The sequence below is a fragment of the Apis florea genome, unplaced genomic scaffold (genome assembly GCF_048593485.1).
Source record: "Apis florea isolate Af1SG1 unplaced genomic scaffold, ASM4859348v1 contig_3158_pilon, whole genome shotgun sequence".
In the NCBI taxonomy this organism is placed as follows: domain Eukaryota; kingdom Metazoa; phylum Arthropoda; class Insecta; order Hymenoptera; family Apidae; genus Apis; species Apis florea.
In genome coordinates, this window is record NW_028256713.1 from 1,664,747 (window position 1) to 1,681,946 (window position 17,200).

The 17,200-nt window shown below is 24.6% G+C and overlaps 4 protein-coding genes across 6 annotated transcripts; 1 reads left to right on the forward strand and 3 right to left on the reverse strand.

The window, feature by feature from the left end:
* Positions 1 to 208: 208 nt before the first annotated feature.
* Positions 209 to 2,856, reverse strand: Est-6 (venom carboxylesterase-6). Its single transcript, XM_031920557.2, has 9 exons — positions 2,665 to 2,856; positions 2,362 to 2,584; positions 1,973 to 2,273; positions 1,710 to 1,907; positions 1,462 to 1,640; positions 1,190 to 1,355; positions 776 to 1,114; positions 577 to 700; positions 209 to 493 (listed from the first exon to the last, which is right to left on the reverse strand). The coding sequence occupies exons 2-9, from the start codon at positions 2,560 to 2,562 to the stop codon at positions 325 to 327; spliced, it is 1,677 nt and encodes a 558-aa protein (XP_031776417.2). The 5' UTR covers positions 2,563 to 2,584; positions 2,665 to 2,856; the 3' UTR covers positions 209 to 324.
* A 1,282-nt stretch (positions 2,857 to 4,138) lies between these two features.
* On the forward strand, positions 4,139 to 15,723 carry mu2 (mutator 2). 3 transcript variants are annotated; one of them, XM_086909569.1, is made up of 8 exons: positions 4,139 to 4,542; positions 4,729 to 4,827; positions 9,148 to 9,246; positions 9,607 to 9,786; positions 9,857 to 12,565; positions 12,677 to 14,192; positions 14,271 to 14,579; positions 14,660 to 15,723. In XM_086909569.1, the coding sequence occupies exons 1-8, from the start codon at positions 4,453 to 4,455 to the stop codon at positions 14,872 to 14,874; spliced, it is 5,217 nt and encodes a 1,738-aa protein (XP_086765695.1). In that variant the 5' UTR covers positions 4,139 to 4,452; the 3' UTR covers positions 14,875 to 15,723. The 3 variants fall into 3 exon arrangements, with proteins under 3 accessions (XP_086765695.1, XP_086765696.1, XP_086765694.1); XM_086909570.1 differs by having other exon boundaries at positions 9,857 to 12,092; positions 12,207 to 14,192; XM_086909568.1 differs by having other exon boundaries at positions 4,139 to 4,248; positions 4,329 to 4,542; positions 9,857 to 14,192.
* On the reverse strand, positions 4,894 to 7,809 carry Jhe (juvenile hormone esterase). Its single transcript, XM_031920556.2, has 8 exons — positions 7,329 to 7,809; positions 6,870 to 7,167; positions 6,587 to 6,784; positions 6,277 to 6,455; positions 6,018 to 6,195; positions 5,608 to 5,943; positions 5,403 to 5,529; positions 4,894 to 5,308 (listed from the first exon to the last, which is right to left on the reverse strand). Exons 1-8 carry the CDS (start codon positions 7,521 to 7,523, stop codon positions 5,110 to 5,112), a joined length of 1,710 nt encoding a protein of 569 aa, XP_031776416.1. The 5' UTR covers positions 7,524 to 7,809; the 3' UTR covers positions 4,894 to 5,109.
* Positions 15,724 to 15,843: 120 nt separating the features above from the next.
* On the reverse strand, positions 15,844 to 16,737 carry LOC100871759 (nuclear protein 1). Its single transcript, XM_012495149.3, has 2 exons — positions 16,446 to 16,737; positions 15,844 to 15,942 (listed from the first exon to the last, which is right to left on the reverse strand). The coding sequence occupies exon 1, from the start codon at positions 16,656 to 16,658 to the stop codon at positions 16,449 to 16,451; it is 210 nt and encodes a 69-aa protein (XP_012350603.1). The 5' UTR covers positions 16,659 to 16,737; the 3' UTR covers positions 15,844 to 15,942; positions 16,446 to 16,448.
* Between the last annotated feature and the right edge of the window lie 463 nt (positions 16,738 to 17,200).

Genomic DNA, 17,200 nt, shown 5'->3' on the forward strand with positions numbered 1-17,200 from the left:
TTATATGTATTATTTTCCCATAAAATATACAATGGTCTTTTAACGATAAAAAATAAAGATTTGAAAAACTAATTTGTTAATCATTTTTTAATTTTCATTCAGTTAAGTAATAAAATATTAAAATTTGAAGAACTACCTTATTTCAATTCGTAACATAATTCCAATAAATCAGTCTGAAAAAATGACGTAATTGCATTGGAAAAAAAAATTTTTTTAAATTAATTTGAGTTTAAATTTATTTCACCAATTTTTATAAGACCTGCAAAAATACAATTATGAATTATATAGCAAATAATCTAAACTTCAAATTAATTTATCTCTCTTCTAATTTAGCTTATTTTCGTCAAAAGGAATCGTTTTCCAAAAGTTTTTATTAGCGAAATTATTATTAACTTCCATTTTTATGTTTGTGAAATTAACTATATATAGATAACGAAAATCAGGATCATTAGGATTTAATGATGGCCATGTAGCTTCGTCTATATGTGGAATACTGAAATATTTAAAAATTTATATTTATAAAATGTGCTAAAAAAAAAAAACAAAAAATAATAATATTTAAAAAATCTTATTCACCCCTTTATAGCAAACGATGTATAAAAATTGATCAATAACTGTTGCATAGCCAAATCCTGTGGTTTCGTTGTGTTTGAAATAATTGAATCAAGCACAAGAAATGTATCATCGCCATGGCTTACTCCTAACTTAGTATAATTCACATTAAATATTTTTTTCTTTGTTATAATAAAATATTCTTTGTTATAAAAAATATTACCGTAATTTGTAGTTGAACCTCCGCTCAAAATTTCACTAACACTATGTTTAGCTCTATAATTATAATAATATATCCACACTGGGCTCTTGTTAATTCTTGCTTGTAACCTAACAGCTTTCTCGAAATCGATGTTGAACAATCGATCACTCATCATTTGTATTATTGATCCTACTTTGTCGTAATTAATTGGACCTGATCCCAGATAATAATTTTTAATTTTTTTCGCCACTTGCCTATGCTGATTTAGCGGAATAGTATCATTAAAATCGAGCAAATATGGTGCGATATCGTCCCAATGATCGTTCAAATGCCGTAACAATTTGGCATTGCTGATAAATTCTATCAAAATAAAATGTTTATTTTACAAGTGAATCAAAATAAAATTTTATTAATGTTCTTACTTCATAATCAGACCTGCAGCAGTGAATAATCCTTCCTTGCTAACTACGCCAGAGATCCAAGGAACATCATAAGCTTGACCATTATTGATAATATTAATTGGAGAATTGGAAATAAAGGGATTGGATCCATATGTTTCAACAACTGGTCCGAAAGGGGTGAAAGGATTATACAACCAAAACTGAGATGAAGATTTGATTATATGTATATAAAATATATATATAATATATATATTACTTATATATGTATGAAGATAAAAACAAAAAAAATAAGAAAGAATAACTCACCATGAAATCGCCAACAGCTTGTGCTATAATTCGGGCAGGTCGACTTCGAAGACAATCGATCATTTTTTTCATATCATCTGTCCGACATTTCATAAGAGCACCCAATTTTTTAGCTTTTTCAGCAGCATGCTTCGTCTGTGCCCAAGGACAAAATGCTACACCACTTATCGATATTCCTCCTATATAAAATATAAAATTAAAAGATTTTGATAGACTAAATATTAATAAGAAAAAAAATAATCGTTTACTTTTGAAAAGACCGGCACTCATAGGTGATAAATAGTGATAATGAACACTAGCGCCACCCGCACTTATTCCAAAAATTGTTATTTTATTTGGATCACCACCGAAATTTCTAATATTATTAAACACCCAACGTAAAGCCATACTTTGATCTTTCAATCCCATATTTCCAGGTACTATAATATCTCCAGTACTAAGGAAACCTTAAATAAATATTTTATTCATTTTTTTACAAATAATTCTAATCATTCTTAGCTATCATTATTACCAAATGGTCCTAAACGATAATTAATCGCAACGAACACAATATTACGGTCCATTAAAAATGTCTCGTTTGCTTCGTTCCCACTGGCAAACTGGAAGGCGCCTCCGTGAATCCAAAACATCACCGGTAATAATGGTTTTCTATTATTTCTAACTGGTACGTAAATATTTATGTACAAACAATCTTCAGAACCTTGCACTCTGTTTCCATTCTGTGCCTTAAAAGTCATAAGATATTGCATGCAAACGGAACTTTTCTTTGTGGCTGATAGATCTTTCGACCATTTTTTTATTGGTCGAGGTGGCTAAAATTTTATATTATATTACTATAATTTTATAATACACAATTCCATCTTGTAATGACTTATTTTTTACTAATATCATTCAACATACTTGGAATCTAAATTTACCAACTGGAGATTGCGCATAAGGAATGCCTTCATAAGCTTCGTATAATCTATCGTGTCGAGATTTCTTATAATAACCACGAATGTTTCCTGTAAGTGTACTCACATTGGGAACTTGTTTGTCCTGCCACGAAAACTTGACGAATCCCAAAAATAGCAGAATGAATGATAGTTTCAACATGTACATTTTAAGACTGTGCGATTCTATTCTATAGCCAAGTTTTTATGAACTTTGTCAAGATTTCCGATAAATTGTATTCCGATAAATAGTTTTAAATTAATATCATACCTTTAAATTAGGTAATAAGAACGAAGTCGTAGAAAATTTATCGATATATCGATTACCATTATGATTGTATTATCATTAACTGTCACTGTGATCATTAAAATTAAAATGGTGGTCACGCATTATGGTTTATTGTTATTATCGTCAATTGTCACGTTGTCATATATTATAAATATTTCAATGTTGCAATACATGCTATTATATTAAATTAATGTAATTAATTAATTTTTTCAAAAAAAATTGGATATATAAAAACGCTATCAATTCAATTTTAATAATAAATATAAAATTATTATAAATTAATTAAAAGAAATTCTTTTCTTTAATTAAAAAAAGTCTTTAATAGAACTGAAACTAAATTAATTACATGATGCAGACAGATGTAGAAGTAAATTTTTAAGAACAATTAAAGACTTAAGAATTAAAGTAATTATTAATCAGAGTAGCAAACAATCCATAAAATAATATATATCTTTATAAAACTGATATTTGTATATTTATTTTTTGTATAATAATAAAGCTATTCTACGTTGTTTAAAAGATAACCTTGAAAGTTAATACACAGTCGTAAAAAGTAAAAAAATTAGTATAGTTATATGTTATTGCAATATGAAATAAAAAAAGATATAAAACTTCAACGTGATATGCTAAATATCCATAAACATTTTATTTTCAAACACAGCTATCAATTTATCACTCGCGACAAACAATGCTATAATATATATACTAAAATATTATATATATTAAAATTTTAGAAGTATCATAATCCTTTATTTATAACTCTATCAAATCAAATTTTAATGTTATTCATAAATTCGTTTTAAAAAATATATCTGTATTTCTATAACTTATCTAATTAAATAAAAATATATATAATTAGTTCATATAATTATTTACTCTACAATTAATAATTATATCACTTGTAATAATTAATAATTATATTATTCGTAATATATGTACTTATAAAATGTGTAATATTTTACTTGTAAGTGTTTAAATACGCGAATATGATAATTTTTATGTGTATTGTTATCGTTTATGAACAGATAAATTGTTGTTATACCACTATCTTATTTACAAACGGTAAACTGCTTGCTTTTTGACATGAACAACTGATTTACTTTTCAAATATTCAAATATAATTAAATTTTACAATTTAAAAGTATATAGATTTTTTTTGAAATATTTAAAATAGGTATTTTTTATTTAGAGTATCTAAAATACACATATTTTATTCATGAATTTAGAATATCCGAATGTATAAAAATAATTTTAAGTTAATGATTAAATTAATTACTAAATATAGTAAATTTTGAAAATAATTGAATTATTTATAAAATAATATTTAAAAAATCTTTTTATATTACTACTTATAATAAATATTTAAATATTCTATAATAAAATTATTAGAAGGAAATATAAAAATTATTTTAATATTTTTAATTATATATCGTATAGGGAATTTTTTTTTTATATTAACCTTACATGAATTTAATGGCGGGAATAGCCATTTTAATAATGGTGCGTGACATTTTGTATATTGTTTGATTAATAATTGTTTAATTATAATATCTTCATAAAAATTATGTAAGCTGAGTAAATTTTTGTCCGTTTCATTAATGTATACTAAAATGTTCTTATTTGATAAAATATTTGTTCGCTTCTAGTTATTAGTAAATCTGTTAAGTTAGTGCGCACTAAATGAGGTTATCTTATATCTTCTTTATAATCTTAAAAAAGGAATTATATGTAATATAAAAATAAATGTTGTTCAGATAAATTGTTTTTATAATGGATATTATAGCAACACAAGTTTATGAAAATTGTGATGCTGCATCATCACAACAAATTTCTTATTCTACACAAAATAATAAAATACAGGTAAAAATAAGTTCAATAGTCTTGATATTTTTTTTTTGTATTTTTTGTATTTATATATTTTTTCTCTATATTTAATTTTTTTACATCATTCTTTTTTATTTATCCTAACTTATATTCTATATTTCATATTTTTATTTTATAAATTCAAAGTAAAATTTAGCAATATTTTTATACGAAATATTTTAGATTGGAGAACTAATTGTTGGCACTGAAACATATCCAATTAAAAAAGGAATTAATCAAATTGGCAGACATCCAGATTGCAATATTGTATTCAATAATCCTGTAAGTACTTAAATTTGTTTATTTTTTTATTAGTTAATAAAAATAAATAAGTAAAATAAACATAAATTTAAATTAAATAATGTAATTATTCATATAATACTTTATTATATAAAATTTCTATGAAAATATGAAATGTAAAACTAGATTAATAATTGTAAATATCTTAGAAAATCTAATAATTATATATTTTAGAAAATTCTATATTTTCATAAAAAATATATAATTTTACATTTATTGAAATTTACAAAATTACAAAATTTGTATGAAATATTTTTATATAATTTATAATTCTTCTTTCAATGTGCCAGATGTACTATGTAATTTGTTTTCATTAAAATTAATAGAATTCCAGAAATCTTTGTGACCAAAATTTGTGCTGCTATCCATTTGAATCTTTTCTGGTCCAGCAATGTGTAAATAATGAAGTGATTTTTCATTTGGATTTAATCTTGGCCATTGAACACTATTAACGTTTGGTACTCTAAAACAATTTAAAAACAAATATATAATATAAATTGATTTCTATTTTAGTATAGTTTCTATTTAAATATATATCAGTTAAAATATCTAGTTACCCATTAGTTGCAAATGATACCCAAAAATCAATCAAAATTTTTTGCATTTTAATATCATTTTTTGTGGTTGTGGAATCGAGATAAGGAGTATCTACAACCAAATATGCATCATCTGCATGACTCACACCTGTATAAAGCATTTAATAGATGCAGTTATCATTACTTTCTTATATTAAAAATGAAGTTCTGAATCTGAATTTTATACCATAATTGTTAGTAGTTTTACTCATAGCTTCACTAATACTGTGTGCACCTCTATAAGTATAATAATAATACCAGACAGGTTGTCGATTAACTTTAGCTTGCATTCTAGCTGCTTTTTGACTGTCAACAACAAAGAATCGGTCACTGGCTACATCAATTAAATGTTTTACAGTTGTTTTATCAATTTTATTTGATTCAAAATAATATTTCCTAATGAGTCTAGCAACTTCAACATGTTTCTCTTTGGGAAGAGTATAATTGTAATCAAGAAAATGAGGGGCAAGAAGATCCCAATTTTCATCCAATAATTTTAAAGCTTCTGGTTTAACAATAAATTCTGTAAAATTTATGATTTTAAATCGCAATTCAAAATTATATAAATATTTTTTGATTATTTCGCCCATTTCTTACCAGCAACTGGATATAATCCTTCTTCACTGGTAACTCCTGTGACCCATGGAACATCTTGAACATCACCGCTACTTATAATTTCAATAGGAGTGCGATCGATAAATGGAAGTGAATTCGATTCATTATTAACTTTCTCCGGAACAGGTCCGAACGGTGTGAATGGATTATAATAGAATCGCTATAATTAGATTATTAATTTTGAATTAAAAATTATATCAATATGATACAACAAAATAATATAATGAGAGAAGAAATATACCATAAAATTAGCTAGAGTTTGAACTACAGCTCGAGCTGGACGGTACCTAAGACAACGTATCATTTCCTTGTTATTACGTGTAGGACAACCCATAAGAGCTCCCACTTGCTTGGCTTTTTCCAAAGAATTTTCTGTTTGAGTCCAACAATTGAAAGCTGTACCACTGATCGAGATACCACCTGTATTACATAAAATTTTAAAAAAAAGTAAGAGAATAAATAGATAAAAATAATAAAATGTACTACAATAAAATATTAAATCAAGAAATCAAAATATTTTAAAAAAGAAATAACATATTTTGCAAATATACCTTGGAAAAGACCGGCGCTCATAGGTGATAAATAATGATAATGAACGCTAGCACCACCTGCACTTAAACCTACTAAAGTTATTCTTTTTGAATTACCACCGAACCATTCAATATTTTCTGAAACCCATCGTAGCGCCATACTTTGATCCTTCAATCCCATATTACCGGGAACTACTTCATCTTCTGTACTAAGAAAACCTTAAACAATATAACTTATTATAACTTTTTTTACAATTATATTTGATCATTATAGAAAATGACAAAGTTATTCCTAAATAAATACCTAATACTCCTAAACGATAATTAAATGTAACAAATATAACGTCGCTATCCATGAGATACTTGGCACCCATTGTTATTCCGCTACCAAATTGAAAAGCACCACCATGGATCCAAAAGATTACTGGCAACGATTGAGAAGGTGTTCTATCTGCCGGCACGTAAATATTCAAATACAAACAATCTTCAGCACCTTCAATTTTGTCATTCGGATTTGAAGGCAATTGGCTATACTGTAGACAAGGAGAGCCGAAGTTTGTTGCGGAAAGCTCGCCCATCCATGGTGGAAGTTTTTGAGGAACCTAAAGAAAACAATAAATATTTTCTTTTATTATCATTAAGTTCAACAAAGAAATTTGAATATTGTATTACAAACAATTATATAATAGTTTATGCTTAAAGATTCATAATATTAAATAATTTTTTCAATTTCAAAAATCAAATCTAATCAAACATTTTTTACCTTAAATCGAAATTTCCCAATTGGAGGCAACGCATATGGAATTCCTTCATAAGCTTCATACTGTCTTCCATTGCTAGATATCTTATAATATCCCTTAATTGGACCTAAAGGAGTTTTTACTCTGGGCGCATCTTCCAAAGTCCATCCAAGAGTCACAAAAGAAGAAAGAAATAGTAGGAACAGTAGCTTCATCATCTTTAATGAAGTGACACTGTCTCGACTATTCTCGTTTTATTTATTACTTATCTTTTCAATGTTGTACTTGTCTGTGTGAAAAGATAAACGTGCACACAAAACTTTCCATATTTTTATATATAACTCAATTATTTTGTCTAATTTGAATTTTTTAACAAGTTAAGAAAAAAATTAGAATTGAAAATAGATATACTATATATGTATATGTAAAGAAAATTATACAAGTTATACAAGTTATACATGTGAATAACTGAAGAATTGAAGATAGAGAATCATAACATGATTATTAGTGTATGTACATATTGATATAGTTTTTTGCTTTTATTAGCCAACATGATAAGATAAAATGATAGCGTTTAAATAAAAAGAGAAAAAAGGAGTTTGAATTACTTCAATCATTTTAATGTTATGCCATTGAATCGAGATTATCCAAGTATAATTAGATAAATTATTATTAATCAACTTCGAAATTTAAAGTAATAATACTATGAGATCAGTAATCATAGAAATTAGAATAATTACTGAATGATTCACTTGAATTCAGTAATTAATGTTTTCTGTTAGGTTCCAATCATTATTTCTAAACTTTTAATAGTTTTTCTCGAGTAATACTATTTAAATGATATTTTAATAATTATTTTAAATAGTTTAGATATTTTTAAAAATTAGTGAAATTAGTTTATGATACCATATTATGTGATAATATCGAAAGATATATATATATATATATATATATAACATATAATTAGAAATTTTATTTGAATAAAATTATATATAGAAATATTTGCTTATATATATATTGCTATTTTTATCATTATAAGATCATTAATTAATATCTATATTTTTTTTTTTTTTGGCATAAACGAAAACTATTAAAATCTTAAATATTTATAATACAGGATTAAAAATATTTTTTAATTTTTATTTTTTCATTGATCTTATTATTCATCTGCATTTCTTATTTCTACATCTAAAAATTTCATTGATTAAAAATACGTATAATAAATATAAAATGGAATAAAATTATCTATTCTATATATATATTTTAAATAAATATAATTTAATCATATTTTTATAAATAAAATAGTTTTTGCATAAACATAATTTATCTATGAGGTACACATTAAGATATAAAATTTTTAAATAACAGTGATAACTTTTAATTAAAAAAAAATACGTGCTGCATATATTGATATTTGTATATATTGATAATATTTAAAAAAATTTATATAATCGTATAGTTTATTTTATTTTTTCAGTATTATATATAATGAGATAAATTATTAATTATAAAGTCTCTTTCAAAAAGAAAATTCTATTTATTATTCTAAACTTCAATAAATAAAAAATAATGCAATCATAAAATTATTACACATCAAACTCAAATTATTCATAATCACGATTAGGATAATGAAATAAAAATAGAACAGATAATTTATTTCAAATTTAAATCAAATTTTAATTATGCATAATAGATAAAAATATTGAAGTCATGTGAAAAATTAGTTTAACATAATATATTAGTTATGAAAATTAAATTTTACATAACATATTTGGTTTATAATATTATATAATTTAATCATAAAATTGTAATAAATATAAAATGGATTAATTTAATTTACAGACGGTATCTAAAAGACATGCAGAGATTGAAGCTAATAATCATGATACAACCGTATGGATTTGCGATTTGAATTCTTCGAACAAAACAAAATTGAATAATGTAATGTAAATTTTATCTGTATAATGTAATTTTAATTATTTCAATGTTAATTATTTATCAAATTTAATTGATTTCTATACAGTAAAAATTTTTAATAGAACTTTTATAATTTCAATTATTTCCTAATTATTCTTAATTTTTTTTATTGATTATTTTTTATTAATACGTAAAAATTGATAAATTGATAAAATTAATCAAAATTAATAAAGATTTATAATATAAAATATAATATTTTTTAAAATTATTTAATAATTAATTATTATCACTGCTATATATAACGTTATAAAATTTTGTTACTTAAGAAATAATTTAGATAAAATTTTTTAATGATTTAATATATTTTTTTGTCTCTCTCTCTAGTCAATTTTAAGGCCAAATCGATTCTATGAGCTTAAAAATGAAAACGTGTTGGAGTTTGGCATGGTGCGAGCAGTATTTAAATTTTATCATTCAATGGATGAGTCTTTAATTCCAGAAACTCCAGCATCCCGTCAAAAAATACAGAAATTGATCATTCCAGGAACACCTGATTCGTCATTGGTAATTATTATTTGCTTAATTATAATACATTTGTATGTGTTATATCATATAAATATATGATTTTATATAGAACGATTCATCCACATTGGGAGAAAACATCTCTATGATTCCTGCTATTCAAACCAAGAAAGAACTCGAGAAAGAAAGCATATTTCGATGTCCGAATCCGATGCCTATAAGGACTTCAACTAGCAGCACTCGGAAAAACGATTTTCAAAATTCTTCTGTTGATAATTTGGATAATTCCCAAAGTTCTGATATAGAAAAGAAACGAAATGTAGGTGTATCAAGAATTAATATTTATGATATGGAAACACAAAAATCGTTCGAATCTCTTAATGGAACAAATATTGATGTTCACGATATTGAAACTCAAAAAATTTGTTTGAATAATAAAGAAATCTTTTCAAAATCTTTAAACGAGCAAAAAGTTAATATACATGATATAGAAACGCAACATGAAATAAATACGCAAGAAAATGTTATTAACATTCATGATATAGAAACGCAACACGATATAGATATTCATGATATGAAAACACCGAAAAAAGTTCAATATGTTAAATCTCGTAATAATAACACATATAATAATGAAAAACTTGAAATAGGAATTGAAGAAGATGAAAATTTAATTATAAAAGAAAAAAATAATACTATAATACAAAAAGACGAAGCTATTGCAAGTACATCATATTTTAATGATAATAATAAATGTGATAATAAAATTGAACATAGACGAAGTATTAAGAAAAATTTACAGAAGAACTCGCAAAGATGTTCACAGTCATCAATTGCAACAAATTTTGAAAATGAACTTTCAGAACTTGATACAAGTCGAAATTTACTTGGTTCACAATGTTTATTAGAAGATTTAATTGACGATGATGATAACGATGAATTACTTGATGAGTCAAAATCAAGATCATCAACCCCTTTAAAAACTTCATGCGTAAACGATAACGAAGATGTAAATAATAAAAGCACCGACAGTGAAAATATATTTGAAGCAGCAACACAGATTAATCAAATTGATAAAGATATAACTCATCGCATTAATTACTCGTTCAGAGCTTCTTTAACGGATCCTAATGATTCCGATGAGACTGACAATGAGGGTGTATTTCAAAGGTATTCTTTTGAAGAAAATAAAAAGAATGAAAAATCTTCAATGATTCGAGTATCTGAGAGTGACGATTCATTTACCGATGAAGAAGGTCGTTTTATAGAAATGGCTGCAATAGAAAAGCGAGCTGCTTCCAATTCGTTTGAAAAGCGAAATAGAAATAAAGAAATTAAAAATGATTCAAGTAAAGATTCTGAGGATCTGTTTAACATGCTTACTCAGCCAATAAATAGAAAGAATAAAAATCTATTGTCCAAATGTGATGAAAAAACACAGAATACTATAGATAAAGTAGAAATAGATTTTGATACTCCAACGCAAGTAATTGATAGGAAACAAAATAATTCAGAAATAAATAAAGATATTAAAATGAAAGAAAGAATTAAAGATACAGAAGTAGAGAAAGTTGATGATTTTACACCAATTCAAGTTCTTAAATCTTCCTCTAAAGAAATGAATTCTCTTGTTTCAATAAAAAATAAAATAATTTCCGATAATGAAAATATTACCGAAATGGAAGATAATACGCCTACTCAAATAATTAACATTATAGAAAAAACTTCAAATATAGATAATAATAAATATTCTAATTCTTTGAATTCTCTAAGATTGAATACTATAGAAGAATCTAGCATTGAAAACATTGATTATGAAATGGCTGCTACTCAGCCAATCAATGATACAGAAATGCGAAAATCTGTATCAATTATTAATAAGAGTAAAAACATATTGGATTTATCCGAGAAATCAAATAATATAAATTTAGATGATACTATAGAAAAAAATTTAAATGCAATGTTTGAAGATGTGAACGAAGAGCATAGTGAAGAACAGCACCAAATATCAACTCAACTTCTTAAAAACATGTTAGAAACTTCGCACTGCGAGAATAAATCATCCATCAATAATCTTAATGAAAATTCAATTGATTGCAAATTTGAGAAATCTACAAAAGAAAAAAATAGTAAAACACCAATAGATTCAAATTCGAATTTAGAATCAGATAAAAAATTGTATAAATCTAATTTAAAAAGTATTGATAACATTCCTGAAGATTTATCGACACCAAGATCATCTACAAAAAAAGAACATGAAGAATCTAAAATAGTTAATACAATACAAGAAGAAAATAAGAAAAAAGAATGTATATTTAAAGAAAATAAAGCAGGTTCCGAAAATATAGGTAATCAAGTTTTTGATATATTAATTGATAGTGATCAACTTCAACAAACTTCTAAAGTATTAGAAAATAACGATGATGATATATTAGCCGGTTTACCTGAAGTTAAAATTGCAGGTACATATCCAACAAGTCCAACTTCGTCAACGTCATCTGAATATAGAATAAATATTAATCATAATCGAACAAAGCAAATATCCATAAAAATTGCGCCTAAAAAAAGAAGATCTTCACGAAAAACATTTAATCACAAAAACACGCAAAACGCAGAACTTGATCATACTATTAATAAATCAAATTCTACAACTATTTTGGAAAATTTTTCAAATTCGTTATCAAGTAATTCTAATGATGACAAAGTATCAGTACAAGAAACCAATAAAAAAAAGAAAAATAAAAAAACAAAAGAATCAATAAGAAAGACAAATCCAGAAAATTTACATAAATCCAAAAAAAACAATACTTCACCAAAATCGGTAGCTTTTATCAATTCACAAGAAAAAGCAAGACAAAGTCCTTTTATTTCAACCAATAGAAGGACTCGTAATTCGAGCAAAGAGAATATTGATCATTCATCTATTTTTCAGGTGGAAAAAGAAGCACTAGTTAAGAAAGTAACTGATGAATCTGCAGAGAGAAATCTTCCGAATACATGCGTTAAAAAAAGATCGCTTAGTTGGACGGATACGATTGAAATTAATAATTCCAAAGAGCATAAGAGTAATATTAAAGAAAATAAGATTGTTAACACTAGAAGTAGAAAAATGAATAAGGTAATTGATAGAAGACAATCTACAAATACTCTTAATATTAGCTCTTTGAAAAACTCATCAATCTCATGCGATAGAAAATTATTATCTGATGAAGACATGAATTTAGATAAACAGCCAATAGTAAAAATCGAAAAAATGTCCATTTATACTCCAACAGGATCAATATCAAGTACTCCAACGGGAGAGATGATTGATAATAAACATAAAAATAAGCAAAATAGTCAACGTGCAAACATCATAGACAATCAAGCTGTGTCTAATATAGAAAATGAGAAAACTAGTCAAAATATAAAAGCACAAAGAATCGAATTTCAAATAGACGAAATTAGTTCTCAAATAGGAGAGGAATCTCAAGAAATAGAAATGATCATGAACAATGCCCTTAAAGAACAAAGTACAGAAATAAAAAAAGATGTAGATAACAATGCAGCAAATATCAAAACCAGAAGCAGTAGAAAACATAAAAATATTCATATGAATGTTGATAATACAGAAAGTAGTAGTACATCATCTATTATATACGAATCTGATAATGCAAATTTTGAAATTCCCACTTCCAAAATTAAACATATGAAGATGTCAAAAAATAGATTAAATATAATTAATGCATTAGAAAATGAATCTGTTAAGGAAATGAAAAAAAAGAACAAACAGTTTACTAGATCAACTCGAGTTCGTCGACGATCAATTATAGATTCCTCTATAGATGAAAATAAAAAAATTATTAATGAAAGTACAGAAACAAAAAGAAATAGCAAACAATCTATTAGATCAATCCAAACTCATCAACAACCAAATGTAGATTCTTCTACAGATGAAAATACAAAAATTATCACTGAAAATACAAAAACAAAAAGAAACGGTAAACAATCTACTAAATTAACCCGAGTTCGTCAACAATCAGTTACGGATTCTTCAATAGATGAAAGTACAAAAATTATCAATGAACATATAGAAACGAAAAAAAAAAATAAACAGTCCATTAGATCAACTCGAACTCATGAACAATCAATTATGGATTCTTCTATAGAAACTAATCAAACCTCAATAACTAACAATACAAATAAAATAAATAATTTAAGAAATAAACGGCAAAGACAAACAACAGGAAAGATTGAAAGCAATAAGAAAAGAAAAATGGATTTCATAGAAGAAACAAATTCAGAAACAAATTCCAGCATTGAAGTTACGTCGATAACTTCTACGCCCAATAGAACACGTAGAAGTATGAATTCTTCATTTGCAACATCATCACCACTTAAAATAAAACATAAAATTTTATTTACGGGTATTTCAAGTAATGATTATAGCAAATTATTAACAAAATTGGGTATGTATTTTATCGCGAAGAAATGTAATGAGAAGTAATTGTATTGTATAATTAATTAATATTTTTGTTTTTTGACAGGCGCATCTCAAGTTGAAGATCCAACAAAATGCACTGTATTGGTTACAGACAAAATACGAAGAACTGTTAAATTTTTATGTGCTTTAGCACTATCTATACCAATAGTTTCAACTAATTGGTTGCATGATAGTGAAAAAATTGGCCGTTTTGAAGAATTAGAAAGTTACATATTGGAAGATCCTGAAGCTGAAGCTAAATTTCATTTTAAATTAAAGAAAAGCTTAGAAAAAGCGAAAGAATATAAGCTTTTAGAAGGATACACACTTATTTTAACTCCTAATATAGCTCCACCACCTCCAGAATTAAAAAGTATGTCATAGAAATAATAAAAAATTATTTCAGCAGGTAAAGAAAAGAAAATATACATTAAAAAGACATATTTGTTATAGGTATAATTATTTCATGTGGTGGCAAAGCTTTACTTCGACCACCATCATCTTGGCCTGAAAAAGCAATGATTATTTCTAATAAAGAAGATTTAACAAATGCAAAAAAATTTCTTGCAAAAGCACCTAAAAATATTACCATTCAATCAACAGAATTTATATTAACTGGTATTTTAAGACAAGAATTAGAATTTAATGAATTTAAATTATATAATTAATTTTTCAAATTGATATGGCAAAAATGTGCAAATTACTTATATATATATATCTTTTAAATATTTTCAAATGAATACATATAAAATTAATACAAAATCAAAAATACATTATCTTGTGTAATTAATATAATATGTCTTAATTTTGCAATATATATATCATGTATATATAAAATATATATATCTTCTAAAGATGCTTTATAAATGTATATAAAATTTTGATTAGATTTTTAAATCTTTGTATAAATAGAATTTTTATATTTTAAAATATAATTTATATTTTTAATATAATGTAAGCAATATTCAATTTTAATATATAAAATACAAACAAAAATTTTTTAATTTATATAATGTTTGACATATTTAAATTTACCATATTTTATATTAATATTTAATATGGAAATGGATTTAAATTAATTATTATGTAGACATATTTTTTAATTATAAACTTTATTATTCAAAATTATACAGTCATTTTTATTTAATATTTCTAATATTTTTTACTAAACTTAAAATTGATTTTTTGAATCTAACAAAAATTTTTATTATTAAATTTTTATTAATTAATGAAAAAAAATGCACTCCTTAATATTGAATAAAATATTTTCACATTGTCATATATATTCTTGATTTTTGAATTGAGCAATTAAGTTCCAATAATACCAACTATAATAAATAAAACATTTATAACCACTTAAATGCACAAAATTTAGAAAATTTGTAAATGCAACAGTGCATATAAATTTAATACAGATATATCTGTATACTAATGAAAGCTCCAGATTCAAGCAATTCTGGATTAAAAGTAATCTAATTAGGAGATAATTATATATATTTTAAAGTCACAATATATGAGTAATAGTAATAATTGTAAGATAATATTTGTACTAAATACTAATTATCTTATCCTAAATAAAAATTTATGTTTAGTAACTAAATGCATTACTAAGAATAAAAGAAATGAAAAAATTGTTATCATATTCAAAAATATTCAAGAAGTTTTAATCAATTGGAATTGACAAATACTTTTTTCAAAAACAGCAATTTCAGGGCAGGACAGTAACCTCTGAGTTCCTAAAACAAATAACAAATCATTAAAAATATTAATAAAGCAATTAATAAAAAATTATTTTAATAATAATAAATTGTTCTCAAATAAATATTATTTTTCAAGAATTTATATTAATACTTTCAAATATATTAAATATTCCTATATATTTTTTTATATATGTATCATTTTAAACTAAAGTTTTTAAGAAATGAGTCACCTTTAAAATATTGCGCAGTAGATAAAAAAAAAAGAAGTAAAAAAATTTTAAGAAGTCGTTATATTAGCAAGTAATAATACGAAATCAAAAATATAAATAATTAATTTCAATTTATTTATTTTCAATTATATCAATAAATATGGCAAATGTGCTTCTACGATTTAAAATTACTTGTGAAAGAAAAACAAGAATGTAAACACATACAAACTCGGCCAAGGTTTCAGATTTTCCGGTTGCATTCAAATCAATAACGTAACAAGCAATATGTATCGTTAACAATTACGTCGCAATTAAAAAATTGTTACTTACTGCTTATGCTTTGGTCTTTCCAACATTTCGCTTATTATGTTCAGAATTCATCAATTTAGTAAGGATCTTTCTAGAATGGCCGCACGGATCAAAATGATTCGTATGTGTAAGAGCTTCGCGTTTGCTTCGTTGTTTTCCACTATGACCGGTGAAGATATGCTTGTCGTAATCGTAATTGAAATGCTCGTATTCGTCAACGTAATAGTCAGACATAGCTCTTGTTTTCTGAAAAAGTACTCAAAAAAATAATAGCGTAGAATGCAAACGAAAAATCTCTCCTTATCTCACGTTTACTTTAAACTATTTAGACACCGTCGATTGCAACTCTTATATAGGCTACCAAAGAACTTCTACGCAAGCGCAGCATCCAGTAATGGCTCTAGTATTTTAAATACCTGATATAAGAATTGTTTTAGCAAATTAAAATGTCTCTTTTCATTTATTTCTTATTTTAATACAATTTTTCATTAAATTTTTCTAAAGTAAAAAAATAAATTTTAATTTTTCTAATACATTAAAATTTAATAAATGAAAGTTTAATAAAATCATATATCAAAGAATTAGAATTTAAAATTTCTAAAAAAAAGTTAATATTCTTGTTTGTATTGATCACAAAGATTAACATTTGCAATTATTAAAATATAATTTATTATATAAATGTATTTATTGCATAAATTACTTATATTTGAATTCAATACTTTTTATATTTTTAAATAATTTAAATATGAATATTTTTGCATGTTAAACAATCTATG

Excerpts from the sequence above, each read along its gene's own strand:
- Est-6 (XM_031920557.2), bottom strand. The coding sequence starts at position 2,562 with ATGTACATGTTGAAACTATCATTCATTCTGCTATTTTTGGGATTCGTC. Across the intron at positions 1,641-1,709 it reads GAGTGCCGGTCTTTTCAAAA|GAGGAATATCGATAAGTGGT; the intron begins GTAAACGATTAT and ends TATTTTATATAG. Across the intron at positions 701-775 it reads AGGTTCAACTACAAATTACG|GAGTAAGCCATGGCGATGAT; the intron begins GTAATATTTTTT and ends ATACTAAGTTAG.
- mu2 (XM_086909568.1), top strand. The coding sequence starts at position 4,453 with ATGGATATTATAGCAACACAAGTTTATGAAAATTGTGATGCTGCATCA. Across the intron at positions 4,543-4,728 it reads CACAAAATAATAAAATACAG|ATTGGAGAACTAATTGTTGG; the intron begins GTAAAAATAAGT and ends GAAATATTTTAG. Across the intron at positions 14,580-14,659 it reads ACCACCTCCAGAATTAAAAA|GTATAATTATTTCATGTGGT; the intron begins GTATGTCATAGA and ends TATTTGTTATAG.
- Jhe (XM_031920556.2), bottom strand. The coding sequence starts at position 7,523 with ATGATGAAGCTACTGTTCCTACTATTTCTTTCTTCTTTTGTGACTCTT. Across the intron at positions 6,456-6,586 it reads GAGCGCCGGTCTTTTCCAAG|GTGGTATCTCGATCAGTGGT; the intron begins GTATATTTGCAA and ends TATGTAATACAG. Across the intron at positions 6,196-6,276 it reads AAACTCTAGCTAATTTTATG|CGATTCTATTATAATCCATT; the intron begins GTATATTTCTTC and ends ATCTAATTATAG.
- LOC100871759 (XM_012495149.3), bottom strand. The coding sequence starts at position 16,658 with ATGTCTGACTATTACGTTGACGAATACGAGCATTTCAATTACGATTAC.